Genomic DNA, 14,630 nt, shown 5'->3' on the forward strand with positions numbered 1-14,630 from the left:
TGAATCAGAGGCATAAGTGTAAAACCAAATATTGTAAAACATCTAGAAGACAGAAAAACCTTTGCAACCTTGTTTTAGGTAAAAAATTTCCTAGGTATAATACCAGAAGCACAATCAATATTTTTTAAAAAATTTAACTCTGTTCCTTGAAAAACACTCCTAAGGAAATTAGAAGACAAGCCACGAATTAATAGGAAATATTTGCAAAACACGTGTCTGATGATGGACTGGTAACCAGAGAATATGAAGAACTCTCAAACTTTTTAAGAAAACAATCAAATTGAGAAAATGGATAAAGTGTTTTAACAGACGCTTTACCAAATAAGATGTATAGATGGCAAATCAGAACACGAAAGGATGATCAACATAATTAGTCACTGCTGCTGCTGCTAAGTCACTTCAGTCGTGTCCGACTCTGTGCAACCCCATAGACGGCAGCCCACCAGACTCCGCTGTCCCTGGGATTCTCCAGGCAAGAACACTGGAGTGGGTTGCCATTTCCTTCTCCAATGTGTGAAAGTGAAAAGTGAAAATGAAGTCACTCAGTCGTGTCTGACTCTTCGCGACCCCACAGACTGCAGCCCTAGGTTAATGCAAATTAAAATCACAATGAGATATCACTAAACACCTATTTTTTTTTCTTTTTAAAGTTTATTTCTTTATTTTAATTGGAGGCTAATTACTTTACAATATTGTAGTGGTTTTTGCCATACATTGACATGAATCAGCCATGGGTGTACATGTGTTCCCCATCCTGAACCACCCCCCACCTCCCTCGCCATCCCATCCTTCGGGGTCATCCCAGTGCACCAGCCCAGAGCACCCTGTCTCATGCATCGAACCTGGACTGGCGATCTGTTTCACATATGATAATATACATGATTCAATGCTATTCTCTCAAATTATCTCACCCTCACCTTCTCCCAGAGTTCAAAAGTCTGTTCTTTATATCTGTGTCTCTTTTGCTGTCTCATATAGGGTCACCGTTACCGTCTTTCTAAATTCCATATATATGCATTAATTAACTGTATTGGTGTTTTTCTTTCTGACTTACTTTGCTGTGTATAATAGGCTCCAGTTTCACCCACCTCGTTAGAACTGATTCAAATGCATTCTTTTTAATAGCTGAATAATATTCCATTGTGTATATGTACCACAGCTTTCTTATCCATTTGTCTGCCAGTGGACATCTAGGTTGCTTCCATGTTCTGGCTATTGTAAACAGTGCTGCAGTGAACATTGGGGTACACGTGTCTCTCTTAATTCTGGTTTCCTCGGTGTAAACACCTATTAAAATGCCTAGAAAAAAAATAAAAAATAATAAAATGCCTAAAAGTTTAGATTTGACTATACCAAAGTGTTGTCATGGATGTGGAAGAATTTAAACTCCATGTTTTTTTGGTTTCTTAATATTTATTTATGTATTTACTTTTGGCTACCCTGGGTCTTCTTGCTGTGCGGCCTTTTCTCCAGTTGTAGTGAGCAGGGGCTACTCTAGTTGCGGTGCACCGGCTTCTCATGTTGTAGAGCGCGGGCTCTTGAGCCACCGGCTTCAGTAGTTGCAGCTCCTGGGCTCTAGAGCACAGGCTCAAGTAATTAGTTGCTCCACTGTATGTAGAATCTTCTAAGATCAGGGATCAAACCTGTGTCTCCTGATTGGTAGGTGGATTCTTTACCACTGAGCCTCCAGGGGCGCCCAGAATTTAAACTCTTACACACTGTTGACGTAAATGTGAAATGGTGCAGCCACTTTGGAAAATAATTTGGCAATTTCTTAAAAAATTAAGCACACACCTATCTTACGATATACCCATTCCACTCTTAGGTATTTACCCAAAAGAAATGAAAGCAGATGTTCTTATAAAAGTTTGTATATAGTAGTTTTATCTGTAATAGCAAAATCTGGAAACAACCTAAAGATGATAAATCGGTGAATATGCAAGCTGTGGTACATTCACACCCTGGAATACTACTCAACAGTAAAATGCGACAAGCTACCAGTACGTGCAACAACATAGGTGAATCTCAAAACCATATGCTGTTAGCAAAGCCAGACTCTAAAAGCTACATAATGAATGATACCATTTTTATATGATAGTTTGTAAACTGTAAAACCACCAGGACAGGAAACAGATCAGTGGTTGCCTGGGAAATCAAAGAGAACTGACTGCAAAGGAGCACATGAGAACTTTTGGGGTGATGGAAGTATCTAGATTAAGGGGGGTGAGTACATGACTATGGAAGTGAGTCAGCAGAGCCATACATTTACAGGATGGGAATTTTACTGTATGGAAATTGTATCTCAGTGAACTTGACTTTGAAAATAAAATCACTTTTCCCCAGGGTCTTGCTTTGGAGATACACTTCAATCCCTACCTCAGTGGAAGAGTTGGGGAAGAAAGAGAAAGGAAAGAACATCTCGCTGCTGTGCTTAGAGGGCTTGCAGAAGATACTCAGTGCCGTGCAGCAGTTCTACCAGCCCAAGTGCCATCAGTTTCTCAAGGCTCTGGGTGGGCATTTCAGTTTTGATAACTTGGCTCGATCTGAGTGTTTCTGTCTCAACCAAACCTCTTGATTCCAGTTGTTAGCCTAGCAGAGGACACCTGCGAAGAGTCCCAGTGTGGCTAAGGAGTGACACCTAGTGGATTCAGAATTGGCACTTACTGGATTCCATTTAACCACAGATGGGACTGAGAAACTGAATATAGTCTTAAGAAGCTGCAGAATGTTAGGAATATAATTAAAGCTGCCTCCAGACTTTTGGCTTCCTAAAATTTTAGCTTGGCAAAGAAAAAAGCCAAGCCCCTTTCAAAGCAGATAGTGTTCTTTTCCTTTCCTAGATGCTACAGATAAGGAGGAAGAGGAGGAGGAAGTCAGTGTCTCTCAGAGAGCAGCTTTCCAGATCCGGCAGTTCCAGGTGAGAAGCCTAGGAGACTGCTGTGCTTTGTGAGGGTCCTCAGAAAGGGACCGTTAGCCAGGCCAGCTGGTGGGGAACAGGCAGACCGTCCGCAAGTAGGACAGCAATTTTTTCTGGGTTGTCATTCAAGCAACTTGACATAGCTCTGAGAGTGAAAGATAATGCATTTAAAAGCATTCCAGGAAGGATGTGTGTCAAGCCACCCCAGTCTGCAGCACTCATTGCCTCTAAGAATCACTGTTTGAGCTGATACTATACAAAGAGCTTGCCAGGAGCCCACTCGTGCAGGGAGTAACTTGGCTTTGTCTGTCATATGGTTCTAACCACTAGTTGTCACGTATCAGGAGCTTTTATCCCAGAGGATTTCTTTAATAATGTTAAAGTTCCTATCACATGCCAGGAACTGTTCAGGCGCTGAAGATATAACAAGGAATAAGAGACACAGCCCTACCCTCACAGAGCTTATGCTGTAGTGGGGAGAGACTGACGGACCAAAGACAGTGTTCTGGGTGGTGAGAGAGAAACAGAGAAAAGGGAAACAGAAAGTGTGTAGGGAACGCCAGTGTTGGGGTGTGTCTAGCCCTCAGGTGAGTGAGTGGGCCTCAGGAGGTTGTGAGCCACCTAGGCCTGGGTGCACTGGAACGCTGTGGCGATCAGCGGTTGGGACACAGCACTTTCACTGGGCCTGTGATCTGTCCCTTGTCAGGGAACTAAGGTCCCACAAGCTGTGTGGTGCAGCCTAAAATAAACAAAACTGGGTGCACAGTTCATTCCTAATGTATATGTGGCAGGGGTTTGGAGGAGAAGGAGTTCATAGCTCTCAAAAGAACACTCAGATGTCTGATCACAAACAGGGTAGGAAACTACCTGCTCAATCCAGGTCTTATTTCCAGATTTTATCCTCTTGGATTTTTGGTATTTTTGAGTCATTTCTGTCCCAGCCTTAGGAATCTCTGGCTAGATGTCTCTTCTCTTTGCTAGTATCATGTCTGCTAATGTTTCTGTGTATCTTTTCTCAGAGGTCCTTGTTGAATTTACTTAGCAGCCAAGAGGAAGACTTTAAGAGCAGAGAAGCCTTGCTTCTGGTCACTGTTCTCACCAGCTTGTCCAAGCTGCTGAAGCCCATCTCTGCTGAGGTATGAGCATCAATCAGTCCCTCTTTGCACCCCCAGAAGGCCAGGAGTACTACATCTGACAGTGTACAGCTAAATGTCCTCTTGAAATCTGGCTTATTTAAAATCTTGTCTTGTTATGCTCCTGAATTAATATAAGATCTGTAAGATGTACCCACCCACACACACAGAGTGTTTCTACCATGACGTAGTTACTGCTTTTGTTCATTTGGCCACTGTCAAGGGTAAACAGTAAGCACTGTAAAAAAAAAAAGTTTTGTTTATCTGTAGGGCCTTCAACCTTCTTGTGTTTCCCTACCCCCTCCCCCTTGGTGTTTTCTAAGATGAAAGTATGTTAATTATCAAGGTAGCTGACATTCAGCAGTTAACTTTCTCATCAAAATTAGCTGATTCTGAGTTTGGGGGATATTCAACAAAAGGTGATAAGTCAGAAAGCATGATTATAGTCCTAAAATAGAATCCCTTCTACCCAGATAGATTTTAGGTATATGTGCTTGGGTCTGCACATATACACGAAGAATATGTGTACCCATATATATGTGAAATAAGAGAAGTGCCATATTCTGTGGGTCTGTTCCATTCAGGAGTAATTTCCCTAAAGGATGATAAAGAGAGTCCTTGAGAGCCTAGGGCTATGTGGTCCTCCCACATCTACTTCCTGACCTGTGGGGAGACCAGTTGAGAGTGCTGAGGTGCAGGCCTCCTGTGTAAGCGCTTGCTTTTAGGAGGAGCTAACCAGACTACAGCCTAGTATGTTATGACATTTGAGTACTGAAAAAGCAGACTTGATTTTCCTCTTGTCCTAGTTCCAGGCAGCCCAAAGAAAATCCCCATTGCTACTTATTTCATCCTAGATCGGAACAATGCATCCCCACTTTACTTTCAGCTTCATTCTTTCATGTTGCTACTTTTGCTGCAAGGAGCCCAAGACTAGGAAAGAAACACAGGGAATTGGAACATGGGGATATTTGAAGGAAAATAGATTTGGAAAGGCTAACACAAAGAAGAAATTTTTAAAATTTTACCACCCCCTCATAATTTTGGGTAGTGTGTCTAAAATTTTTTAATTTAACTTTGAATGGGTAATAAAGTTCTTTGATTTGAAAACCAGACATTATAAAAAGATTTGCAGGAGATTGTCACCTTTCTGTCCGTGTCCTCCATCTGTTCAGCTCTTCTCCCCCAGCACGTAAATACCTTTTAGTTTCTTGTGTAAAGAGTTCTTTTCTTCCTGTACAGCCATATGAATATAGCTTCTTATGCCTAACCCTGCCCTCGTCACACAAAAGCCTGTTCAACATCCTGCTCTATTTATTTATTACGTTTAACACTGTATTCTGGACATCTGTATTCTACAGTAATCACTGTATTCTGGGAAATACTTTTATATCAGTTCACAGAGAATTTTCATTTAGCCTCTGAAGTTATCTTTTTCCCTGCCTGAATTCTTACTGGTCATTTTACCTTTAAACATCACTGCATTTCAGTGTCTTAGTGGCTAGAAGCCTATCCCAAACAACTGCTGAAGCAAAAAGCTGAATGTGTGTCTAGCGAAACACGACCTACTAGTCCAAGGCCTTAAGCTTCCCCAACTTTTTTTTTTGCCCCTTTTCTTTTTTTTCCCTGCTCCCTTTTAACCTCCTGTGGCCTTTTGGTTCCTAAAGGCTAATTTGACTGTCACTGTGGCCAGGATCTTACTCTCCTATGCCTCTGTTAGCTTACTATCCTTAAAAGATGTCTCAGATGCAGAGAGTGCTGGGCATGGGAAGAGGAAGAAGGGCACTTTAGCCCCAGACCGTGGTGGGAGTGGCCAAGGAAGCTCAAATAACAGCCCAGACCCCAGGCCCTTTGGCCCTTAATGAGAATATTTGAGAATTGAGTCATAGGCTATATTTAAGAAAAGAATCAGTAATTATTCTTATAAGTTTGGACTTATTTTTATGCTATTTTTTAGTAGAGTACCACTTTAGATCCAGGCATATGTTTTAGCAGGTGATTTGCTTAGACTTGGAAAGGACTAGAGCTCTTTTAGTCTGATAGCACCTAGGTCTGTCTTTTGAATGTTTCTATAATATCTGAATGATCTCTAGTTTGTGCAGATGTTATCCTGGACATCTAAGATTTGCAAGGAAAACAGTTGGGGTAAGTTTCCTGCCATATTTCCTTTTTCGGCTTTATATAAAATCATCACCACAAAACAACATTTAGAAAATTACACATTCACCAGAGTAGCCAAAAGGAAGAAATACACAAAACCAATCCCAAGGGTTGGTAAGAATATAGTGCAGTTGAGCCTCTCATTCACTGCTGCTGGAGGTGTCAGTTGGTAAAACCACTCTGGAAAACTGTTTAGCAATACTTAACTACTAAAATTAAACATAGGCTTACAATCAAGCAGTTCCACTCCTAGCAAAAACAGGTGGGAAAATTCTCACAGCAGCACCGTTATAATAGGCAACACCAAACCCAAACGTTTGTCAGCAGTAGAATGGATCAAGGGGTTGTGCTGTATGCACATGGTGGGACCCTGCAGCAGTGAGGATGAACAGACCCCGCTGACACATGACGTGGAGGGTCTGGCGTACAGAACGTTCAACAGACGACAGACACAAAAGAGTACTCACTCTGTGATTCTACTAGATCAAGTCCAAAATCAGACAAAACTCGATGTGAGGTTACAAGGCAGAATGACAGCTTCCTTGGTGGGGTGAGGGGTGTCCTGAGGTGCTCATATTTCTTGACCTGTATGCTAGCTGTGTGATGATAGTGACTAATAAATGGGAAACATCCCCATCATTTGCACCCGTGGGTCGAAGGGTACCTTTGTGGGCCAGCTGCCTGGGTTGGAGTGTGTGCAGCATGGGGATGTTGTGCCTGAAACATGACAGGCTAGCATTCCAGTTAGGCACCCACCTGCTACAGGGCTGACTGGGATTATAACTGAATTTTCTTTGCTTTCTACTTCTAGAGGATGCCTCCTTCTCCAAGGGCATGCTGAGTTTGCTCTTCAGCCTCCATGTTTCGTGTAAGAGTCCTGTTAGTCTGCTGCGTGACTTGTCCCAGGATATCCATGGACATCTTGGAGACCTAGACGAGGTACTGTTGTGAGCCTTCAGTACGGTGCCCCGAGTTGGGAGCAGAGGCCAGGGGAACAGCCTTACTGTCATTACATCTCACCTCGCTTTCCGTGCCCAGGATGTAGAAGTGGAGAAAACAAACCACTTTGCATTGGTGAATTTGAAAACAGCTGCCCCTGCTGTCTGTGTAAGTGTTGATCCCTGACACTTGGGAAATAGCCTTGTCATCCCTTCCATTTTATTCCCTGTGAGGGGTGAATTACAGTGGCTCAAGTCCTGAGGCCTGTAACCCACCCACGGGTGGCCGTGGCTATCATGTTACACCAGCAGCTGTGTGTAGTGAGCCATGTCAGGCATTTTTTTCTTTCACAGCTGCTTGTTCTGAGTAAAGCTGAGAAGGTCCTAGAAGAAGTGGACTGGCTGATCACCAAGCTTAAGGGACAAGCGAATCAAAAAATCATACCAGGTAACATGAGTTGAGGGAGAGGTTCCAGGAATTGTGATCAAAACCAAGTCAACTAAAATCTGAACTGGAGAAAACATAAAGGCAGAGCCCCTGGGCGCTGTCTGTTCGTTTGTGCTAGATTCCCAAAGTAATGAAAGTAGACGGTAGTGTGGCTTATGACAGCATAATTATTAATGTATTCTGCATCCAGACTTCCTAGTTAATGATGTTTAGTTGGTTTCTAAATCTCTTTGACTTGAACTAGAAAATAAGGTGAATTGGGTTTGAATGTCCTAAAACTTCATTTCCTTTCAGAAGAGGCCTCTTCTCAGGCAGCCATAACAAACCGTCCCATGGAGAAAGTCACCATCATACAGTTGGGAACTCTGCTCACATTTTTCCACGAGCTGGTACAGACAGCCCTGCCATCAGGCAGCTGTGTGGACACCTTGTTAAAGGACCTTTGCAAAATGTACACCACTCTCACAGCACTGGTCAAATATGTGAGTACCGGAGTCGATCACCATCACTCTGCCCCACCCAGCCGGGACAGTGCTCCTGGTGCCGCACACCCCAGTGCAGGGCTCGTGTCCACATCGCTGCAAGTCACAGTGTGACCAGTAGATGGCAGCTGACTCCACAGGCCTGGAAATAACAGTGGAAGCATAATTCTAAATCTGTTTTTAGAGCTCCGTATTTCTTTAGCATATGAGTATGTCGCTCACATGATTGAGTATAATGAATGTAAATACCTCTTGATTGTAAATGATTGAGTGTAAATGCCTTTTCGAACACCTTCTAAGACTCAAGTCTAAACTTTAGCTAGAGAATTTAATCTGATTCCAATTACACAAAAAATTAGGCAATTTCAGACCAGTCTGGACACCGAAAAGGTGTTTGTCCTTTAACAAGTAGGTGTTAAATGCCTCACAGGTCAGGTATATGAGTAGGGAATACGTTTATTTTTTGAAAATACAAGGTATACTTGCCCTGAGTTTAAGTTAATGCTTCTTCGTATCCGTTAACAAGAAACTTTTTTTATATTTGCAGTATTTTGATTCTCAGCAGACATTCAAGAGTGGTAGGAACTACATAATTTAGTTCCGATTCTAGCAATGACCCACATTACTTAGGAAGGCACAGACAACCCAAGAAAGATGGTGGACTGCCTCACACCATATACCCAAACAGTAGCACTGCCATTTCTGAGAAGGTGCAGCTCTGGCTATAGCATGTGGCTAACTAGCTTCTGTGGTCGAAATACTGAGAACCTCTATAATCTTATTGGCTTTTTCTAAAGGAAAAACAGCAAGATCATTGGCTTTCTAGATGCAGGGACTATCACCCTGAAGGATTTTTGAAGCAATAAATGGAACAAGTCAGAAACAGAAATCTTTCATTGCCTCCTGTCTGGGAAGCTTTGGAGCTTAGGGGAGGGAAAAAAGGAAGCCCGGAGTCTAAGACTCTCCGTGAATCTGGGTAGCTTATCTTCCTTTCTCTCTCCAGCCAGAGCAGTAGTCACATGCCATGTGCTCGCCGAGTCACTGCCTATAGTCTCATGGGGCATCTGTATAGGAGTAGCACGCTAAATCTGGGTTCCCAGGTGGCTCAGTGATGAAGAATCTGCCTGCCAGTGCAGGAAACATAAGAGATGCAGGTTCAATCCCTGGGTTGGGAAGTATCCCCAGGAGTATGTAATAGCAACCCACTCCGGTACTCTTGCCTGGGAAATCCCATGGACAGAGGAGCCTGGCGCATGACAGTCCATAGGGTCGCAGAGTTGGCCATGACCGAGCATGCGTGCATGTAAGATTCCAACACTTTTCCCTGGAACTTTATGAAACCTTTGAGAGAAATGGGTGTCCTGCCTTTGCCTAATACTAAATCTTGGATTCTTTTGTTAGTATCTCCAGGTGTATCAGCGCTCCACAGGAATTCCAAAAAATATGGAAAAACTGGTGAGTTGAGAATGCCTTTCCTAGGAATGGGGAAAGCATCTTATTCCTACAGTTATAATGATTTCTTTCTCCTTTGCTGCAGGTGAAGCTGTCTGGTTCACATCTGACCCCTCTATGCTATTCGTTTATTTCTTATGTACAGGTAAGTGATTGTTTGTATCACGATGTATCTTCAAGTGAGAAAGGACTCCTTATATTCCCAGGGGACTGCTCACTCACCTAAGCTGAGTGTATATAAAGTTTCTTCTACTTAAAATAAGCCAGAGGTGTCCATTTGAGAACACGCCAAGGCTTGAAGTCTTTGCAGCAGGAAAATCTTTAAAAAAAAAAAAAATTTGATTTAGAGAGAAAAAGTGTTCGGTATGTTTGCACTTGGAGCAGAGGAGAAACAAGCATCCTTAGGCTCAGTGACTTGGTTTATTTCTGGGTGATTCCAAACCCACTCCTTTGGGAATGTGAATGAAGTAGTGGTAGGCATAGTGAGGATAAATGAGGTGACTTGTGGAAAGTGCCTAACACAACACCAGGCAGGTGTTCTCTAAATAGTTCCAATAAAATGAACAGGACCTTAGAGCATCATTTCCCAAGCTGTCAGACGTAAGACCAAAAACAGATAGGTTAAGATTCCGAGCTTCTGATTCAGGGGGCGTGGGTTTGATCACTGGTTGGGGAACTAATATCCCATGTGCCATGTGGTACGGCCAAAAAAAGGGGCAAAGCTGAGGTTCGAACCAGGTTCTTTGACTCCATGACAGTGGTCAGCAAACTTTCTGCAAAGGGCCAAATGGTAAATGCTTTAGGTTTTGTAGGCCATAGAGTCACTGTCACAACTAAACTTTGCCGTTGTAGAATAAAAGCAGCCATAGTCAATATACAATGAATGAGCTTGGCTGTGTTCAGTGAAACTTTTGAAAAACAAGCAGTGAGCTGGATTTGGCCTCTTGGTTGTAGTTGGCCAGCCCCTGCTCTGGAACCATATTTGATACTCACTGACATGTAAAATGCTGGGAGGTTTGGGGTTTTGTGTTTGACCCATTCTCAAGCTTTTTTTCTGCTTATCACTAGGCACCTTCTAGACTATCTTTTTTTCTACATTACACAAAAACTGGTTGATGTATTCCTCCTTGGATATTTCTCCCCTTCTGGATCTGTGTTTGACTTAAAGCCTTATTTGACAAGTCAGCTGATCCACAGGCACTTTTTGTCTTTGTGAGATGTGCTTAATGAGCCAAGAGCCCATGGTTCCATTAATTCTCTCCAACTTTTATCTAGAAATATGGATTGCATTTGCCACATCTTTCAAAGAGCTGCTTATTCTCTTTTAGCCCCTTCTTTTTTCCCATAGCCTTGGATCTCAGTGAGAGGAAAGCAGTGAAAGCCATTGCTCCAAAACCCTTAGCTTAGCATCCTGCTCAGGACTGTATACCTTTAAAAGATACTTCTCTTCCCACTCGTTTTAGTCCTGCCTGAATCAGCAGAAACAGGCCGTAACTGGGATTGATTTAGGGAGTTTCAACAAGGTCCTATCTGGGGTACAACTTTTAGGAAGATGGCTCACTTCCCATTTGGTCACGAGTTCTACCTGTGCTGCTCTCTGCCCCTCCCCTACAAAGTATTCACCCTCTACCCTGCCTTCCAGGGCCAAAAATAAGTTTCTTCACACCAGCATCTCTGGGATCCCTACATTTTCTTATTTTCCAGAACATGCCCTGTGGACCAAGCCTCCTCTCTCACATGGCTATAGTAGTGTAATTTCTCTCCATTTGCAGGCCTCTGTTTTTAACTCTGTTAGTTGTCCCTTGGGGCGTGGTATGTCATTCCTAGAGGGCACAGCACGCCCCTTCAGGTAGGAGGTTCCTGTTTGTGCACCTCACGCCTGGGTGGTCTCTGACTCATGGTCCGTTCTCTCCTGCCTTATCAGAACCCTGTACTTCTTGGTCCCCTTCTTGGTTCTTCCTTTCTCCAGGAGCTCTTTATTTTGATTATCTGCAACATAGGGAAACAAAGTGTTTCTATGACCTTTAAACCTTTCTGGAGCCTGTAACCACTTGTCATGTGAGACACATGGCTCTGGGAACAGCCTTTCCAGCTTCCTGTCTTTTCTACAGCCCTTTTAGCGAACGTCCCAGTAGGGAACACCTAGCCTACTCCCACCTTGACAGTTCTTTTGTAGCTCACAAGTCCCTTGGCTGCCCTAGTGTTAATAACAGTGGGTCCTACCCTCACTTCCATGTGATAGACCTATCTAAGAGCAAGACTGTAAATCTCCCAACAACAAAAAGCAGAAAAATATCTGAGAATTATAAAGTGTCCCAGACTGTTTCCCAGTGTCCAGCATCTGCTTCAGGATAATCTCTTCACCCAGACTTGGTCCCCTTAAGAGTTCCCCCATTATCGCTATAATCATCACATTAGAAAATCACCACTACCCTGGTAACTCTACAGAAAGACCTTCAGGAATGAGAACTTGTTTGCTCTCCTTTAGAACAAGCACAGTAGGAGCCTCAAATGCACAGGAGAAAAGGAGAAGACGGCCGCCGGCCCCACGGCCATGGTAAGTCGCTGACAGCAAGACGTGGCCACTCAAGAGTTCCCTGCTGGTCCAGTGGTTGGGACTCTGCGCTTCCACTGCAGGGGGGCACCAGTGTGATCCCTGGTCATGAAACTAGGATCCTGCATGCCATGCAGTACAGCCCCCCCCAAAAAAAAGGTTGCTGATGAACCTTGAAAATACATTAAGTACATTAAGTAAAAGAAGCCAATTGGACAAAGACTATGTGTTATATGAATCCATTTATATAAAATGCCTAGAAAAGTTAAATCTAAAAAGAGAAATTAGTGGTTGTCTAGAACTGGGGAGTGGTTAGGGGGATGTTAGAGAAACTGGGAAGGTGCCTGCTAAAATGGGTATAGGATTTCTTGTGGGAGTGGGGTGTGTGAAAATGCTGTAAATTATGGTGATGGTTGTACAACCCCGTGAATGCACAAAGAAACACACACACAAAAGTATGCAATATAACGGGTAAACTGGTTGGTATGTGAATTACATCTCAGTAAAGCTGGGGAAAAATGTGCTTATTTGTATATGGCTGCTTCTCAGCTCATGGACTTTGTTCGGATGGAATGTCTTTTTCTTCTGTATATGCTCTATTCAGGAAGTACCAGGAAATCTTGAGCTCTTTCTTCAAAAATAGAAATAGCTTAGGATAACCATTGGGAAGGAGCTGATTGTAGGAAAAGTTAGTGAGTGAAAAGGTGCCTCTTAAAGGATGTGAAAGATTGGTGCCGGAAAGTGGGTTCTCCAGGGCACTGCTGGCAAAGTAAGAATTGAGTCCTCTCTCAAGGGGAACATTTGGCAATAACTGTTCACATGCACCAGTCTTTAATGCCACAATTCTACTTGTAGAATAGAGAAATTGTAAAGGCCTCTGTATATTCAGTTCTAGTAATGTTGTAAGTAAAAGTGAAATATTGGGAAAACTAAGATGCCCACTGGCTGGCTTTTATAGTATATTTGTACTGTAGAACACTATGCAGACATGAAAAAATACAAAGCTAAATGTTCAGATATAGAATTCTAAGATAATGTTAAAGAAAAAAAGATGAGAACAGTGTCTTCATTTGTAGTTTAAAAAATATAAAAACATGTCTATATGCATAAGAAACATATGGAAGGATCTACAAGCTACAATTCAAGTTGAGGGGAGAGAGAATCGCAGCAATGAAAATGCATCTGTAGACTAGAGTGGAAACAGAGCTAGGGCAGAGAGGGCTCCTTGTTACAGAATCCTGAGTCAGAGAGGCAACCAGATTCCTACACATGGTCCCTCCCTCAGCAGCCTCTAGAAAACACATGTTTAGGAATTACAAGTAGAAGGGTTAATTGCCATCTTCATTGGCATTTTTAGGTCCTTTGATGAAACTAAACTGTCAAAAAAAATCTTAAGGACTGGTGTATAAGTAAAACTGCATTTCATTGGAGGTCAGACTATCTTTCCCTCAAAGCCACGAGCAGTTCTGCGACAGGCAGCTTCAGAGGACTTTACCACTCCTGAACCCCAAATTTAGGTATTCTCTTTGCCCTGTAGGCCAGAGCTCTTCGGGAAACCAAGCCAATTCCTAATCTCATCTTTGCCATTGAACAGTATGAAAAATTTCTCATCCACCTTTCTAAGAGGTCAAAGGTAAGCATATTCTGTTATTTTTGTACTGATGTCCACTTACCCTGTGAGGGGACCTGGCAAACTGAAGCAGCGCAACTGCACTGGGTCTGGGGTCGACTACATTTGATCCTTTGCTATTTCTGACCTGATGGCCTGAAGCCAAACACTGACACAGGGAACCTGATGTGAAGTCTAGTGGGTGTCTACTTGCTTCTCTAGCAACTGAAGGTTTATCAGGGATGGCTTAGGCAGCCCTGGGCAGGTTTTACTGGTTGGAAACTGCGCCTGTGTTTACAATCCTGTCCCAGGTGAACCTGATGAAGCATATAAAGCTCAGCACCTCACGAGACTTCAAGATCAAGGGAAACATCCTGGACGTGGTTCTTCGGCAGGAGGAGGAGGATGAAAATGAAGAGGTCAGTGCCTGCTCTGACTGGAGTGCAGCATGCTTCAGCTGCCCTCCTGGCTGGTTGTCAGTAGCCTATCTGGGAGCAGCCACAGAGAAAGGGCCAAAAGCTGGTCAAAGACGAAACTAGGCATTCTCAAGAGAAAGGTTGTAAATGGTGAACCACACACGAAGTTTCCCAGGCTTGTGTACATTTAGGGTCGACATTTCCAGAAAGGGGATGTTGAAAACAAGGTCTTACTGTGGGTCTTCTCCCCATAACCTTTTAAACCATTGGAAAATTATGAACCTAAGTATTCTGGCTCAGAAACCAGTGTTTTCCTCTTCTACCATGCCCTCACTCAAAGTAGGGCCAACTACTCTGAATGACATTCAGCGCATTTCTCAGCCTCTTTTCCCCTCTGCTGCGACTAAAGGGAGAGGAACAGACCTGTCCCAACAGCACGCCGTGAGCCGTACAGCATCTCTGAAGCAGAACCCAGTGTTTCCTTACCTCTAGTGCCTAGAATTTCTATCACCTTATGTATATCC

At 43.2% G+C, this 14,630-nt stretch overlaps 2 protein-coding genes across 6 annotated transcripts in view; one reads left to right on the plus strand and one right to left on the minus strand.

The window, feature by feature from the left end:
* Positions 1-14,630, plus strand: part of FANCI (FA complementation group I) — a 62,196-nt gene that overhangs the window by 47,027 nt on the left and 539 nt on the right. For 2 of the 3 annotated variants that reach the window (XM_061158678.1, XM_061158679.1), the window contains exons 25-37: positions 2,344-2,510; positions 2,841-2,917; positions 3,937-4,053; positions 6,141-6,192; positions 7,019-7,146; positions 7,246-7,314; positions 7,500-7,593; positions 7,888-8,075; positions 9,477-9,530; positions 9,613-9,672; positions 12,016-12,084; positions 13,619-13,714; positions 14,002-14,109. In XM_061158678.1, coding sequence (XP_061014661.1) covers positions 2,344-2,510; positions 2,841-2,917; positions 3,937-4,053; positions 6,141-6,192; positions 7,019-7,146; positions 7,246-7,314; positions 7,500-7,593; positions 7,888-8,075; positions 9,477-9,530; positions 9,613-9,672; positions 12,016-12,084; positions 13,619-13,714; positions 14,002-14,109 — 1,279 coding nt within the window. The remainder of the gene's footprint in view (positions 1-2,343; positions 2,511-2,840; positions 2,918-3,936; positions 4,054-6,140; positions 6,193-7,018; positions 7,147-7,245; positions 7,315-7,499; positions 7,594-7,887; positions 8,076-9,476; positions 9,531-9,612; positions 9,673-12,015; positions 12,085-13,618; positions 13,715-14,001; positions 14,110-14,630) is intronic. The other variant, XM_061158680.1, reaches the window with a different exon arrangement.
* POLG (DNA polymerase gamma, catalytic subunit) overlaps positions 802-14,630 on the minus strand; it is a 30,409-nt gene continuing 16,580 nt past the window's right edge. Inside the window, exon 22 of one of the 3 annotated variants that reach the window (XM_061158683.1) lies at positions 802-1,299. In XM_061158683.1, coding sequence (XP_061014666.1) covers positions 1,022-1,299 — 278 coding nt within the window. In that variant the 3' untranslated portion in view covers positions 802-1,021. The remainder of the gene's footprint in view (positions 1,300-14,630) is intronic. The other 2 variants (XM_061158681.1, XM_061158686.1) reach the window with 2 other exon arrangements.

Source organism: Dama dama, chromosome 13, assembly GCF_033118175.1.
Source record: "Dama dama isolate Ldn47 chromosome 13, ASM3311817v1, whole genome shotgun sequence".
In the NCBI taxonomy this organism is placed as follows: domain Eukaryota; kingdom Metazoa; phylum Chordata; class Mammalia; order Artiodactyla; family Cervidae; genus Dama; species Dama dama.